This window comes from Etheostoma spectabile, chromosome 6, assembly GCF_008692095.1.
Source record: "Etheostoma spectabile isolate EspeVRDwgs_2016 chromosome 6, UIUC_Espe_1.0, whole genome shotgun sequence".
In the NCBI taxonomy this organism is placed as follows: domain Eukaryota; kingdom Metazoa; phylum Chordata; class Actinopteri; order Perciformes; family Percidae; genus Etheostoma; species Etheostoma spectabile.
In genome coordinates, this window is record NC_045738.1 from 5,325,356 (window position 1) to 5,341,132 (window position 15,777).

At 42.1% G+C, this 15,777-nt stretch overlaps 3 protein-coding genes across 10 annotated transcripts in view; 1 reads left to right on the top strand and 2 right to left on the bottom strand.

Moving 5' to 3' along the window:
* fez2a (fasciculation and elongation protein zeta 2a) overlaps positions 1–2,081 on the bottom strand; it is a 6,063-nt gene extending 3,982 nt beyond the window's left edge. For 4 of the 5 annotated variants that reach the window (XR_004332423.1, XM_032518426.1, XM_032518429.1 and 1 more), the window contains exons 1-2: positions 1,591–2,078; positions 64–172 (exon numbers count right to left, since the gene is read on the bottom strand). Coding sequence is in view for 3 of the 5 variants with exons in the window: in XM_032518426.1 (XP_032374317.1) it covers positions 64–172; positions 1,591–1,928 (447 nt within the window). In the remaining 2 variants the exon portion in view is untranslated. Of the gene's footprint in view, positions 1–63; positions 173–1,590 lie in introns of all 5 variants that reach the window. The other variant, XR_004332424.1, reaches the window with a different exon arrangement.
* A 439-nt stretch (positions 2,082–2,520) lies between these two features.
* ubxn11 (UBX domain protein 11) lies at positions 2,521–7,118 on the top strand. 3 transcript variants are annotated; one of them, XM_032518423.1, is made up of 14 exons: positions 2,521–2,782; positions 2,874–2,917; positions 3,410–3,544; positions 3,722–3,822; positions 3,896–3,947; positions 4,039–4,118; positions 4,203–4,308; positions 4,432–4,649; positions 4,744–4,821; positions 4,896–5,019; positions 5,120–5,223; positions 5,376–5,449; positions 6,020–6,169; positions 6,352–7,118. In XM_032518423.1, the coding sequence occupies exons 1-14, from the start codon at positions 2,712–2,714 to the stop codon at positions 6,521–6,523; spliced, it is 1,509 nt and encodes a 502-aa protein (XP_032374314.1). In that variant the 5' UTR covers positions 2,521–2,711; the 3' UTR covers positions 6,524–7,118. The 3 variants fall into 3 exon arrangements, with proteins under 3 accessions (XP_032374314.1, XP_032374316.1, XP_032374315.1); XM_032518425.1 differs by having other exon boundaries at positions 6,130–6,169; XM_032518424.1 differs by having other exon boundaries at positions 2,877–2,917.
* Positions 7,119–7,261: 143 nt separating this feature from the next.
* The window catches only part of cep85 (centrosomal protein 85), a 12,207-nt gene continuing 3,691 nt past the window's right edge, over positions 7,262–15,777 (bottom strand). Inside the window, exons 1-12 of one of the 2 annotated variants that reach the window (XM_032518422.1) lie at positions 14,795–15,145; positions 13,354–14,141; positions 11,721–11,851; positions 11,337–11,454; positions 11,017–11,202; positions 10,729–10,881; positions 10,492–10,646; positions 10,268–10,385; positions 9,630–9,680; positions 9,435–9,542; positions 9,058–9,301; positions 7,262–8,957 (exon numbers count right to left, since the gene is read on the bottom strand). In XM_032518422.1, the coding sequence (XP_032374313.1) occupies positions 8,794–8,957; positions 9,058–9,301; positions 9,435–9,542; positions 9,630–9,680; positions 10,268–10,385; positions 10,492–10,646; positions 10,729–10,881; positions 11,017–11,202; positions 11,337–11,454; positions 11,721–11,851; positions 13,354–14,141; positions 14,795–14,828 (2,250 nt within the window). In that variant the 5' untranslated portion in view covers positions 14,829–15,145 and the 3' untranslated portion in view covers positions 7,262–8,793. Of the gene's footprint in view, positions 8,958–9,057; positions 9,302–9,434; positions 9,543–9,629; positions 9,681–10,267; positions 10,386–10,491; positions 10,647–10,728; positions 10,882–11,016; positions 11,203–11,336; positions 11,455–11,720; positions 11,852–13,353; positions 14,142–14,794; positions 15,146–15,777 lie in introns of those variants that run through there. The other variant, XM_032518421.1, reaches the window with a different exon arrangement.

Genomic DNA, 15,777 nt, shown 5'->3' on the forward strand with positions numbered 1-15,777 from the left:
GGGGGGTTGTAGAAAAAGTGGGACAGAGAAGGGATGGGAGGAGTAGAGAGTAGAGTCACGCACAGGCTTGTCCTCCAGGTTGAATGTGGGGACGTGGAGGGAGCAGGTTCGAGACTGTTTCCAATCCACCGGCATCACACGGCCATAGTTGCTGGTCAAAACCTTCCAGATTCTGTCGAGGACCAAATAACATTTCAGTCCAAAATATACATGATCCTGGCATGATTTAAGTTTTGTTTACTCTTCATATTACTCAACCTGTAAAAACAGGAGAGAGTCTGAGAAAATAAATTCTTCAGAAACTAAAGGCATGCAGAGTTTGAAAGATATGGACATTTATTAGGCAGAGAAAGTCTAGCAAAAGGTGCTATTTAATTGCATTATGGAAAATAAAGCGTTTTTATTTTTTTTTATTTTGATTCATACCGGGGACAAACAGTCAGGATATCTTATTCAGACCTGACATGACAGGGCTCAACCCACTAGAGTACGAGGGCCCCTTTGAGCATCCTTTTCATACAGCACTTATCACAGGAGCACTGGTTTAATAACAACAATTTATTGAAAACAAGCCTACATTCTAGCCAGGGTACTGGTAGTGACTGTAAGTACAAAGACAGAAATATATTTTCAGACATCATATCCACAAATGTCACAATCAGATTAAACTGTTTTGATGCGGAGGTTGTGTGTAATCCTCAACAGAATTTTTTAAGAAGAAAATATCATAGATGATGACATTTGAAGGCATCACAAAAGTGCAGCATGGTGCCTCCTGATGGAAAACTGAACTTATATTTTTAGTGCCAGAGACAATGTTTCATGGCATAAGGTGTTTTTTCACACTGTTTATTACTAAAACACATCCAGTCTTTGGAATAGCAATGAGCTGATATGAAGGTTTAAAAAACATATATGTATATCATTACATGTTAATTTCTCACCACTTTCCTGAAATGATTAGATTATAAAACTTAGTTGCAGATTAATTTCCTGTGATCAACTAATCGATTAATCAACTTTAGCTCTAAATAATCATCATATAGGGTATTTTTGCAATACCAAAGCCTATTCATGAAGATTTAAGATACAATATAAAACAAACACAAATACAGCCTACAATAAAAGTGATCATAGAAATCACAAGTGCCAATTTCAAATAAGTATCGGCTGCAAAAACAAAACATAACTTTTCAGTCCACTCATATGGACCAATGTCTGTTTTAAAAAGCCATTTGGGGGAAGATCTATACCGATAGTATGCCGATATCAGTGCGCTTATTTGGTTGAGTGGGTACATTTCCAGTCTGTTATTTAATGGTAAAGCAGTTCTATGTTCTGAGTTTTGATGGCTTGCTAAATTGTGGTGGCAGTGTCACTACATAGTCCTATCACATCCTTAACATGCAGCAATGATGTAACCATTTCGAAGAATTACACCTGATCTAGAAAATTAAATGTCCCATTTAAGATAGCGTTTGTAGAATTTTTTCAAGAACGAATCCTGCAGCAGTGAGTTAAAGCCTCGACATCTATGTTATTAACAACAACTAGCCGACCTGCGGACAGGCCGGAAACAATAACACTCACTCGTCTTTCTCCAGCAGCGAGTCCTCGGTTATCACATTCACCGGAGCGATGCTTTCCGTCTTGGCGTTGAAATTTCGGAAGCACACGGATAACTTCTCGTCAAAATCGTTCACCAGGTCCTCCATGGACCCGAAAGCACCGATTTCCTCCAGGGAGAAGCTGGTGTCTCGCAGCTCCGGGATATCATCATCATCATCATCCAGGAGAAGCGGCGGCGCTGCTTCCCCCGCGGCGGAGGCTACATGGCCCTTCTGCGGCAGCAGCCTCTGGCCTGAAACCATGCTCAAATCCCCCAAAATCGGCCAGTCGTCGTCGAAATGTGCGATAGGTGCAGCCATAGCCCGGACCAGCCTAATAGCCCCGGGTTAAGGAGGGATGTATCGTGGGACTGGTGGGCCTCAGCATCCTCTCTGAATGCCCGCTCACTTCCCACAGCGCGCGCGAGGCTGACCCGGACGGTATGGCTGCACCGCAGCGGGCCGACTAGTGGCTAGTAACAGTAACCAAACCAGAGGACCATGACTCAGACTCAATGAGCGTTTGGATATCAAGATGCATTTTCAAAAGCATACTTAGACATTGTTAATTTCATCAGTTGATCCCATAAAAATTGTATTTAATATTTTTTCTGCTTGTTTATTCTTGTTTCATGCAACAACACAGAAAACGAGCGTGAGGTCGCCGGCTATAAACCCATGTGTAGGCTTATAACTGATGAATGAAGGATCAAAAACAGCTTTGTTTTGTGTGTGTGTGTGTGTGTGTGTGTGTGTGTGTGTGTGTGTGTGTGTGTGTGTGTGTGTGTGTGTGTGTGTGTGTGTGTGTGTGTGTGTGTGTGTGTGTGTGTGTGTGTGCGCGTGTGACAGACAAACAAACATATTCACAAAGTGATGGTAACGACAGTAACAGCGACCTCCCGCGGATGAAACAGGAAGTACCCAGCCATCACGTCATTCTTCAATATCAGCTGCACGCTCTGTGTTGCTAATAACAACGGACTCTAAACAAACTGGAGAAAAAAAACTCGGGTCACCCTGTGAAGAGGCCTGTTGATGCTCGAGCTAGTTTGAGATATTTATTCTTAGGAGTTTACCTGCAGTGCCTATGCCGACTCAGGTAAAATGAGCTCACCTTTGTCGATGCTGAAGAAAACGAGGCGCACTCCGCTGCAGGGCCCTCTGAGTGAGCAATGGTAGGTAATATTCACGTGTGCCATCGCTATGTGCCAATATGAAGAGCTCATACAGGGGACATCTATTTACATTAAACATGTTTTTGACCAGCAGGGGCAGACATAGCGTGCCTTACAGGAGGAATCTGTTAAAAGGTAGGTTTCTAGTCCAGTCTTATACTAAAATATAAAGCAGACTGCGCTGACACGTCACTGAAACAGCACTTATCACCAGCGGAGGAAGCTGATCCTTTACTTAAAGTTAAAGCACTAATAGTACACTGTGAACAGTTAAGTACATTAAAAGTATGCAACAAAAGTATAAAAAAAGGAAAATGCACCTAAGGTATCAAACACACACACACACACACACACACACACACACACATATATAACCAGTAGTGGAAAGTGGAATGTAACATGTATAGTACCAAACATATGAAGACCTTAATCAAGCCACCAATAAGAGCTTTTTTCTTGTCATTATACATATACATATATACACAAAAAGCTCTTATTGGTGGATTGATTAAGGTCTTCATATATGTTTTGGTTTGTACTAAATATGTTACATTCCACCACTGGCTGTCGAATTACTCTGATAAACAAATTTGTTTAATTTTACATTTCGGGATTTTTTTCTGCCAGAATTTCAGGCTGCATTGGCTGATGATGATGATGATGATGATGATGATGAATCCTCTGATCGACATCCTCCCTTGACCTCTCAAACTCCAGCTAATGATGCTGCCACTTCTAAGTCAAAAGCCCCATTGAAGAAATGTATGAGGAAATACAAAGTTTTTTTTTTTAATTCCAATGCCAAGTACTGAATATCTTCTTTTTATTTATTGGTAAACAAAGTGAATCGTTTAGCTTACTATATCAAACTATATTTATATACTGTATACATTTAAGAGGGCAATTTATGCTTTCACATAATTTAAGACTGATATTTAGGTGCTCCACCAAGCGACTTTGGGCTAATGTCGGCCATGATGCAGCGATTGAGCCTGCTGGAGAAAACAGTGAAGAGCCAAGCAGAGGAGATCAAGCGCAAGGTGAAAAACACAGCAAAATACAAAACAAACACCTTTCAAACATGTCCAACTCACTTTAAATGTCTTCTTAAAGGACACAAGGATTTCAATCTTGGAGAAAAAACACACACTTCTGAATACATCAGGTAACAGCTACAGATATTTGTTTGGATTTAGATTTCATTTCTAAATAAAGGGTTGGATTTTTGACTACATCTGGGCTGTGTGTGGATTTAGAGAGTAACCATGATCTGGGTGGCAGAGACGGTCTCGAAAGAAGGTGCCAACAACTGCAGAATGAAGTGTCTGAAATGAATGTAAGTTGACTTTACAAAAGATTTCATTAACATGTGATTACGCCATACTACTGTATTATAATTCTTCTGCTCCCTACCTGGCAGAGCTTTCTGCATGACTATGGTTTGATCTGGGTGGGAGATGAGGAGAGCAGTGACTCTGCGGAAAGGGAGCAGCCACGTAACTCAGAGAGAGGCCTCTGGCAGCCAGGTAGTTCCCATCGGCCGTTATTTTTCAGGCTTCTGAAACATTAACCTTACAAAGAGCATTAATATCACCGTACCATCTACCTAAAATGATACCTAACATGTTGGGTATCTTTCCTTTTGCAAGATGGCTCTGCGATCAGGAGCTTCCACATGAACTTTGACCTGGTGCGGCAGAGGATCAAGGAGCTGAACATCCTGGCAGGGGAGGGAGAGAGTTTTGTGCAGTCGACAGCCACTAGGGGACAGTTGTCAAAAAAGGATCCTATTCAACTGAGTCTCTACAGCAACGGCATTGTCATGTTTGACGGACCTTTCCGCTCTTATCAGGAGCACAGCACCCAGGTTAGCTTACTAACTAAAGTTGCACAGGAATTAATGTAATACTTGAACCATGGATTCTTTTGTGGTTCAAATCCTCTTTCTTCGGTCTTTGCAGCGGTGCATGCAAGATCTGATGGACGGGTATTTTCCATCTGAGCTTCAAGAAAGATTTCCAGATGGTGTGCCATTTGAGGTGTGTGTCTATTTGTCTGTGAGCAAATGTATGTATGTGCAACTCTGCCAATTCTTAGAATTTCTTTTATGCAGGTTCATGACAGGCGAGATGAGGAGTTCATCTTCAGGCTACCGTGGAATAAGTTTCCTGGCGAAGGACAGGCTGTTCGTGGGAAGAAAGATCAACCATTAAATGCCGTCAGCTCTCAATTACCTGGTCCGTTCTGCAAAACATCACACCGAGATAACCAGAAGTTGGACCAGAGGTGGAACTTCTCAGTCTTAATTGTTATTCTTGTGTAATCTTTTGTTCTTAGGCAAGAAGTTAAGCATGGATCGGTTCCTGAGCAGGTTACCAAAGGTGGTAGTGAAAGCTGGTCGTGTGATTGATATCAGGGACTCAGTGAGGGCTGCCCTGCAGGTGAGCAGCAAGCAGAGGGAATCCACCTCAGTCCGAGAATACCTACTTACCAGACGTTTTTGTACCCATAGGTCTTGTGTGTTTAGCAGATGATCACTACGTGTACACTTACCTAAGTCTGCTCATTATTATCTAACAAGTACTTTCACTAGGATTCATCTGATGCTCAAAGAAGCAACTCAACGATCCTCATAGACACACCGGCACTGCAAGTGATAAAAAAGAGGTATTACTTTTTTTTTGTCATCCATTATGCAAACACACAGATTTTATTTTTTTATACCATCAATTGTGATACATAATTTGTTGCCTAAACTGACAGAGGATACTTTAAAGATACAAAATAGGTCAGGATGAATTTTGTATAAATTATAAAATGATGCACAGATCTACAATATTTCCATTTGATCTAAAGGTAGGGCCATCCAAAATATTAAATCTTGGGTTTACACTCAGTGTCAAATACAAGACACAAAGTCTATACGATGCTGTCAAACAGTGTTCAAATCATCATCTATCATGTAGAATTTACAGGCGAAACAGGGTTTATGGGGTTAAAGGAATTACTAAATCCAAGAACACACTACATGATGTAAAGGCCAACGAAATACTGATTTGGCTGTGGAGATTACAGAATGCACTGGTTTGAAAAATAGGGCAGGTCGCCATGGACAGCCAGCACTCGTCAGACCAGCTGAGCCGTTATTATATTATGTTCTGAATGTTAGGCCTTTTACACTGCGGCTGGGTTACACTCTATGTAATGAATATTACATTGGTTGTTCACTGTCACTAGACACCAGATGATCAGCCCTGACCGGCCTTCATCTGCCCATGATATCATCACACTCAAGGTGAAGTCCGAAGATGGGAACCATACTTACATACTGAAAATGTGCTTCTCAGAAACAATCGGGCACCTCCGGCAACATCTGGACAAACACAGGTGAGACATCGTCCTCCTGCACTAAGTGCTGTTTTGTTTTTAGTTATTTTATCATCCTGTTTATGACATATGTATATGTTGTGTGGGATGTTTGTAAGCTACCGGGACCTTGAATTTTCACTTGGGGTTCTATCTTTCTGTTCGATCTTTACAACATGTGACACTAGTTGCTTGCATTACAGAGGGAGTGGTCTCCGTGGTTACGACATCATCAGTGCTTACCCACAATGCTGCTACGATGATGACCGGCAGACGCTCCAGTCATGTGGACTAATGACTAATGCTACTCTGCTGCTGCGAAAGAGGCAACACTCGCATTCCCTGACTGAAGTCAATAAAAGGAAATGTTTATAAAAAAATAAAAAAAATAAAAAGGTTAGGCGTGAGCCTTCTTCACAGCACACATTTTGACTCGTCATAATATGAAAAGCACAGCTGTTACTAGTAACCAGCATGCACAACACCAGGACCCTGACCCCTGCCTGGGATCATTTTTATGTTACGTAACATGAGGGCAGAGAATACTGTGCCTCTAAAAACAGAGTTGGTGGTCCACCGGGACTGAATGGATGTAACTGATAGCGGAAACAACATTTTATAACAAGGTGGTCATGCTCTATCACCCAGACGGCTTTATAAGATTCATTTTCTGGCCGATACCAATGCGGCATATTGAATCACTACATCCCAAGCTATTGAAAGCTAGTACTTGTGACTTTCTGCACAGAAGGGATGAACATATTGTTGTTAAAAAATAAAATAAAATATCTATCAAAATGAAATAGACAAATAACAAAATGTTGAAAATCTTTATTTCTAAAATATGTCAATACAAACAAGGACGAAAGTATGAAAATATAAACATCTTTTTCCCTTTCACAAAACATTTGAGATGTTAAGGCATGCGGAGCCTGACTTTCCAGATAAATCTTGTGCTACTTCAGTTTTGGAAAAAAAAGTCCCATGAAATAAAAAAAATGGCTTGTGTGTCCCTGGGTGTATTTTCAGTTTAATTTTTGTCAGAAAAAAAAACAAACAGACATTGTTGCATATATTTATATTAAAATCCCTTTTTCTTCCTGTGTGTATCACTTTTTTTTTTTTTTTTTTTTTTTAAATAAATGGCTTATCCTGCACTTGGGGCAAACATAGAATTCCATTCAGTCCAATGTGATTGGGGATTTTGAGGTGATCCAGCCAACCCCTCCCATCGCCATCATGTCCGATTGAAACATGTTCCCCTTCTATCTGAAGAAGGTGAAGAACCATGACTCAATGACTCCTGCCAATCTTTCCTATGTCCACGTTCCATCAGCCCCAACATGTTATTAAATATGAAACACATCAAACCACAGGAGAAAATTACAATCTGAAAGCCACTTCATGGGACCTTTACACGTTTACTCAAACAAATTAGCACATTATTACAGCAAACCATTAGGAGGCTTTCCCAACGAGTTGTCAATGGAAACAATAAGAAATAAATAATACTAAAAGATTAATACTGTTTCTTAGTCATAAATGTATCAAACAGTTAACCACTCTGTCGAATGCGAGTCTTCCATTATCAACCTGAAATGTACAGTAAACTGAAATTATTCATTGACACGGAGAAGATTCTACAAAGTTCCCCCAGACTGAAGAGTTTCACCTCCCTTCGTTAGTCTACAGGAACAAAAACAGTGTTAGGGGCCTCCACACGCTCTGGGATGTGGCCCAACGTTTTCCGTTACATTCAGAGTCAGGGAATGTATTGACTATCCCACTGGTTGATACGCTGAGAGAAAGGTCATATTGGAAGAGTCAGCTGCAAACAGCCCTTTGTGGTTGGTCTTAAATTAATTTAGCATTGTGGTTGCAAGCGTGACAGAAAGGCACATGTTGGCATTCATTCAGAACAAGGCCTGCAGCAGAGAGAAGCATTCACAAACATTCACAGACCTGCACAACTGCTTCGACCAGAGTTCTTTGGTAATCAAACTGTTGTAGGCCTGTTGGTGTGTGTAGCTGATTTGGTATTGAACCCTTCAGTATCAAGTCTTATACCTCACAGCAGTCTAATGTTACAGTGTTCACCATTTTAAATAATGGCACGTTAATAACATTTACTGGTGAATTCAGTTAAAAGCACAGGTTAAGATATTTTTCAGTTGATTGTCAACCACCTCTTGGATAATTCCCCTCCAGAGGGAAATAAAAAAAAGAATGAAATAAATTATATATTTGTGGGCCTTCTACACAAATAGTTATCTACTAAAAGTTGAACAAAAACTATAAGACTGTTTGGTAACTGACAGTATTCATGTCATTAATACAAAAAAAAAAACACACTTGTTGCTTAAGGATCAAGTATTAGAGGTAAGTTATTTTCCATTAGCCCCTGGACTGAAATAGATGAACTCAGGGGGCGGGGGGATGGGAGGGCTCTGAGCTACAGGCAGGCTCGAGAATCAACGTAGAGTCAGTCGAGAGAAGTAGAAGCTAAACCATTAGGGCTTTCCTCTGTCCTCGTTTTAAGAAAAATTGCCAGTCCTCTTTCTGACATTCAGTAACTAGTCATGAAAGACAAGCCCCTTTTAGATGCTTCAGGAGGTGAAGTTTCCTCCATCACCTGGTTGGCAGGGTTACTGGGTGATGCAGTTTTCTCCCATGTCCTGTGCGTACCGGTCCAGTATTACATTGCGTAGCTCCTCAACATCCCGACGGAGCTGTTGAGCTTCAACCAGCTTCTTCTGCAGCACCTCTGGACTCATCCAGTCCTCATCCTGCTCTGCCACTGGTGGGGGAGCTGGAAAAACAAGACATGACATGACACCTTAATGTCTCACAACACTATTACCTGAAACTATTTAATACATAGAAAGAGTAAAAATGTATTCAGTGCTTACATGTGAGGCCGAGCAGCAGGGAGAGGTTGGGGTCCTGTCCCTGAGCTCTCTGGGTCAGAATGCTGCACAGGGAGCGCAGGTCACGGAGACAAGAAGCGATCTCTACATGGAGGCTCTGTGTGAGACGAGTTCCAGCCGGCTGCAGGGTAGAGGAGGCCTGGCTTGTGCCCCTCTGCTCTGGATCACTCATTCGCTCCTGCAGGGTCAGATTCTGCTCCATCAGCTCCTGGTTCTGGGCCGACAGCTGAAACGCAGCAGTAAGGATCAAAATTATCCAGTCAGGCACTTTATTAACAGGCTTACTAAGGATTCACAGGTTCCCTGCATACATACCACATAAAGACATATTAGCATATTGAATAAGTCTTCTATCTCACCTCCTTCAAGGCTGTGTGGAGCTCTAACACGTTCTGCTCTTTGGTCAACACATCTTCTCTGAGAGCCTGAGAGCTGCTCTCTTCCTGAGATATCTGCTCCTCCAAAGCCTGCAGACACAAACAATGAATAACTCACACATGTTAAGTGACTAGAAACAAACAAATCATTTAGACTCAATGTGAAGAGATAAAAACCTGGATCTGGGAGCCAAGCTGTTCCATCATTCGGTGCTGCTTCTCAATGACCTGCAAAATGAAGAGCTAAGGTTTAAAACAACATAACGCAAAAGTCAACTCCTACTCTTTTCATTTTTAAGATCAAATTACACCAATCTTTCCCCACTCTGTTCTTTAGGACTGGGAGGTTATGACCTAAGCTTCATGGAAATAGTCCATGAGAGAGAGAGAGAGAGAGAGAGAGAGAGAGAGAGAGAGAGAGAGAGAGAGAGAGAGAGAGAGAGAGAGAGAGAACTTGTGTGTAAATCTGTCTCGTGCATGTATGTATGTATGCTTCTGTACGTTATCCTCACCGATGTGGCAAATTGTGAACGGGCCTTAGAGGACTTATGAGTTTGAGTGTGTGAGACCTGAAGCATTTACTTTTCTGCACACAGCAGCACAGAAAGCATAGTAAACATTACAGAGAAGACATCAGAGTAGTTACACCCAAAAACAAGTTTTAACCACAACATACAGACACATACTTCAACGGTTTAAACTGCACCCACACACAGTTCCGCTGAGCTCCCGTCAGCTAGATCCACTTTTTGAAACAGAAGTCCTATGCTTTAGGGTCAACCATATACACTGTAAAACTACAACAAATAACAGACCTTTTTGTGTCTCTGCTGTTCCTCTCTCAAGGCATTGTTCTCTATTCTGAGCTTCTCCATATCCAAGGAAGGCAGCCTTGCTCCATCCTCAAGCCCCTGCTGTACACGCTGCTGCATACTGACGAAGACAAACATGAGAAGACACATTATGCAAAGTTGTTACTGTTTGAATTAACATGCCCACTGAAAAGATGGGACATTGTTGTCGGCGTGTGTGTACTTACTCAGTAATGGTGGTCAGCAGCTCTCTCTCCCTGCGTTTCTGATCGTCCAGCTGTGTGTCTTTTTCCCGTAGTTGTGAGCATGTCGTCTCTAGACGGACCTCTGCTTCTCGTACCTTCTCTTGCAGCTGAGTCACCTGCTGTTCAGCCTCTACTAGCTGATACAAAAAAAACACATGTCCATGTAAATCCGAACAGACCCAGTAAGAATGGATTAAACGTAAGCAGAACTGTCCTGACCTGCTTGTTCTGGCTCTGATAGTCCTCCAGGGTGGGCAGGTCAGCTAGATAGCGCTCCAGAGTCTCAATGCGCTGCTGGTTCTCTCTCTTTAGCTCCGTCTCCTTCTGACACTTCTTCTTCAGGTTGTTGATGTGCTTGTCTCGACTGCGGATCTGCACAAATAGGCTAATATGGTAAGTGGGATAATATGCTCAAGAAGTAACAAGTACTAAGCAAGGTGTTTAACCCAATTATAACTCAAGCTGTGTGTACTGTGTGTTAGGAAGCTGCGTGAGTCAAGCACAAACCCTCTCTTCCTGTTTCTTCATCTCCTCTGCGTGTCTCTCACAGGTGTCCTTTAAGCTGTCAGTTAGTCTGCGTGTCTCAGCCTCGACTGCCCCCAGTCTGCGCTCTGCCTCTGCTTTCTCCATGACAGCACAGTCGGTGCGCTCAGTAAACTGCGCCCTCAGGAACGCATTCTCCCTCTGAGCCTCCTGTAAAGCCACCGTGCGTTACTACAGTTTCAATAAAGGTTCTTGATGGTAAATAATTTGTAAAGAGGATGAGAGTATGACACAGGGATCTCAGTGTTGTTTTGTGGGAGGAGCTAGTGCTTGTCTTCACTAACCTGTAGCCTCAGCATACACATATCCCCATAAGACGCTCCTCGACCCAGGAGGGCTCCATGGACTTGGAGCTCGCTTTCTCTCAGACGCTGCTCCAACTGGGTCATGTGCTGCTTTTGTCTGCATCACGACCCAATCCAACCATCATCAACACAAGAAAAACAAAGTCAGCAACATTGTGAAAAAAACAACTATCTTTTAAAAGCTCTGTATAGCAACTGGGGTGACATACATTTAAATACTAAATTTATCTCCCACAATATTAAATCCTTTAAAACAGACTAAATTGTACCATAACACAGTATCCAGCCAAGACAAAGTGTATCACAAAGCATCATTATTATGAAACTGTGATTAAAAAGGCTACACTTGCCAGAAACACTTGCCTCTCAATAATGAGCTCCTTCTCTTTTAGCAGACTCTCACTGGCTTTGACCAGAGCGTCCCATTTGCCAGAATCTGACTGAACGGGTGTCGAGTATAGAGATGGGTACTGACCCACTCCTGCACTCATCAACTGTAACAAAAAGACAAACAGTATGTGACAGTTAGGGCTGCATCATGTAGAGCTGACATGCAGCAGGGATGAGAGATGCAAAGATTTACATTGACTGTGTACTGCTGACACTTTATATCAGCACAGTATAGATGTATAGATAAATAGTGTATAGATGTATAGTGCAAGTGATACATGTGTTCAGAGATAAAAAAGAATTTCGGAATTACCGCCAGCTTTGCTTAGCTGAGCACCAGAACTAATTATTCTCATACTACAGCAGTGATCTGACAGGGTAACAGATACATTGTCAATAGCAACATGGTCAATTTTAAAGAGCTATAACAAATGATAAACACCACTTCATGAGAATCAAGCAGTGCAGATCCCTCTTTAGAATACAATGTAATTCCACCTTTTTTCCACCAAGTCTTTTTTCCAACACACACTGAACGAACGGCCAAATGGCGCTCTATTCGGGTGCCCTAGAAAATACAATCAACACTATGATGAATTAAATAAATCAATACTCGCCTCACATCTTTAACAGCCATTTAGTTTATAAGACAAGGTTTGAATCATCATCATGACTAAAACTTACAAGAAGTTCCACAATTACTTCATACAGTAAAACCCCACATGGATCCAATCTGATTTTTTTTTATTTTAAGATAACTTTTTGGGCATTTAATGCCTTTATTTGATAGGACAGTGGAAGACATGAAAGGAGAGAGAAGGGAATAACATGCAGCAAAGGGCCACAGGACGGAGTCGAACCCGGGCACGCTGCGTCAAGGAGTAAACCTCTATATATGGGCACCCGCTCTACCAACTGAGTTATCTAGGCGCCCTGGGTCCAAATCAGATTTTGCGTTAAAATATTAAAAGTGGTAAAGTGTCAGCACACAGCATTAGGAAGTCACTCCAGAGTGGTACTCAGTCAGCATTTGCCACAGAGGGGGAACGTAGTAAACACTGAAATGGTCAGGAGAGCGGCCTGTTTTTTTTTTGTTTTTTTTTACAGACTGCAAAAGGAAAGCTGTGACAAGCTGTCTAGTGTTGATTAAGCATAGGATTTCCTTAATTAAACATGTAATGAAATGTAATTTTTGGTTTTTACCCTGGCAACACACCCTAGAAACCCTTTGAAGTTCTTGCGATTTTGCTGATTGACTGCCATAAAATAGGACAGTCCTTCCGTATGGCTTTGGGTTTTATTTACTGGAACTTTTTTTCCTGTTTTTTTTTATCTTTTTTTCCTCAATGTTGACAGAAACTAGATTTCTGGCCATATTTCAATGTCCACAAACAATGACTGCCCCACATGTCCACCCCAATGGCATTTACATCATCATGGAGTTTTCGTCAGAGAAAAACAAGTTTGTTTTGCCACCCAGTGGAGATATTGTGAGAAAAAGGTGACAAAGTATACTATGATCCAAAAAGAGAAAACTCTACATCCCCAGCTTTTTGTTTCTTTACCTCTAGAGTAGTAGAATTTTCTATCTAGGATAAATGCTTACCTGCATTTGTTCCAGTTGCAGGCGTAAACTCTCCAGTTGCTGCTTATGTTGCTGTTGCTGCCAACTGGACAGTTCACATCTGTCCTGCCGCAATGGCTCATAACCCTTGGAGCCTGCGTGCTCCCTCAGCAGAGCTTGTGTCTGCAGGCTGAGAGGGTTTGCATAAACTCCAGCAGATGCGGCCGCACCAGGCTGACTGCCCCTCTGATTAGAGGTTTCTGCTGTGCCAGGAAACCCAGGCCTAGCTTCAGGCAGAACCTTAAAGCTGTGCTCCATGCTTCCTCTGTAGGCCTCAGACACACAGTCTGGGGTGTCTCTGACGCCAGTCATTTGTAATCGGAGTCTGACATCAGGACATAACCCCCCCAACAGGGCTGACTGATTTAGCGTAGGCTCCAAAGCAGGAGTGTCAAACCTCTGGCCCTCATCCATCCGTGTGAGATCTGAGGGGAAAAGAGAGTGGTCCAGGCCATTGACAAGGCTGCGGTAGCGGCTCAGGCAGTCTGGCTTTGGCCCCACATGATCGCCTCCCACACCAGCCTGAGCGTCCAGGTTGGGCGAAGACGCTGATTTGGAGAGATTGGAAGACTTCGACGTGGAGCCACTTGTGGTTCTGGAGCCAGAGGAAGACCTGTGTCCCTCAACAGAGGACAGGGAGTCCTCTTGGACACACAACTGGGACTTGGGGGCCGGGGCTCCGGCCGTGGATGGCATGACATGTGCAGTGGGTATGGGGATCTGACTGCGGATGGGCTGGAAAGGGGGGCTGCTGCTGGAACTGCAGAAATCTTTAAAGAGTAAAAGAAGAGTCAGTTGAAATTACATGGTTATTCTCTTACTGTTCAATATACAGATTGTTAAATTAGTGCAAAATAACTAGAGCACTGCTGCAGGCCATTTTCTCTATTTTCAGTCAGTGATGTAAAGGAGATGCAGCAGGGTTTATGGGTGGCCTACTTTGATGATGAGGTGTCACCACTGAAAGAATTAACTGGCTCAGACTGACTCAATCCAGGGAATAGGCTTATAATAGACTTAAACCAATGCGCAGAATAAAAGCTGTATATTACATGATTAACTAAAACATATGTTGCTGTAAAGCATCGATAAAGCTTGTGTCAGTTGACATGCCACCAAGTGTACATTTACATACATGTAAAACAATAATCCAGTTAACTGCTAACTAAAGGGTCTTCCTTTTCAAGTAGCATAAACTCTTGCAATTATTCCCTTAACAACAAACCAAGAGAAGCACAAAATCCACTCCATTAAACATGCACAAACATGTTAACGGTTTATATTTGGAAACCTCAGAGATCACATTATGCTTAAAAGAACTCCAGGGACGCAGCTAAGATCCCCACAACTAACAGCACAGACATCTCCACAAGCCCCAACACACATCCAAGTTACATAACTGATGTTCAACAGCAATACAAACCTGAGAGACCTGTTGAAGTCTGGAAACCTGGCATTCACCTGAACGCAACAAACATGTGATTAGCTGTGGCATGTTTTCTACAGCTGAACTCAGGTGAGCTCAGCTGCAGAACGCTTTAAATCAAAGCAAAAGTCCGTCCTCTGCATTTCTGGACAAATCAACCTATGAAGCCAAGACTGACAGCAGCGCAGCAGGCAGGCCCGTTGCCCAAAACTGTATTGTCCTCAAACAGCCAAACCGGCCTGTACCAAGCTCTAAGCAAACGCACACAAACAGGCATACACAGGAAAGGTTAGGGGTATTTATAGGCCACCTCTCATGTTACAGGGCGAACTGTGGGTGCCGCTTATTTAAGCACCTTGCCTCCTCCCACAGTACATCCAAAGTCAAAAAAAATGTCCTGCCAGTTCAAACCACAACCTCGTTAAACTAGAAACTGTTCGCAATCCAAGTAAATTAATTAGTAAAAAAGGGTAAGAATATTGTAAAAACCAGCAACAAGCTTTCAGGAAGGTGAAACATAAAAAAGCCTCCAGGCTTCACTGATTCATGACTGGCTAGAACAAGTCGAAACTACTCTGCAAGAAGAACATTTGCTGAACAGACATTCCTGCATGAAATCATCATTTCTGTATATCCAACATTATAAGAAATACAGGCATCTTAAAAAGAAAAAAAAAAAACTGGTTTAAACACTCAGAAACTAACTTATAAAAACAATGGTCCATTCTTATTTTTTTATAAAATGCCTGGTTCTATTCCAAAACTGCTTAAAAAAAACAACTAAAAAACGGTTTAATTTACACCCAAAAGAAGCTATACACACTTATCTACAACAGGTCATTATTGTGTCTAAATGTGGGGCTAATTGTTATGTTGCCAGACACAGCTGTCAGTTTAAGTGTCAGGACAAAGCTGTACAAGTAAGGACCAGTAGCATGCTCAACAGCTGTAAGCAAAAGAGCAAGATCTATAGGTACATA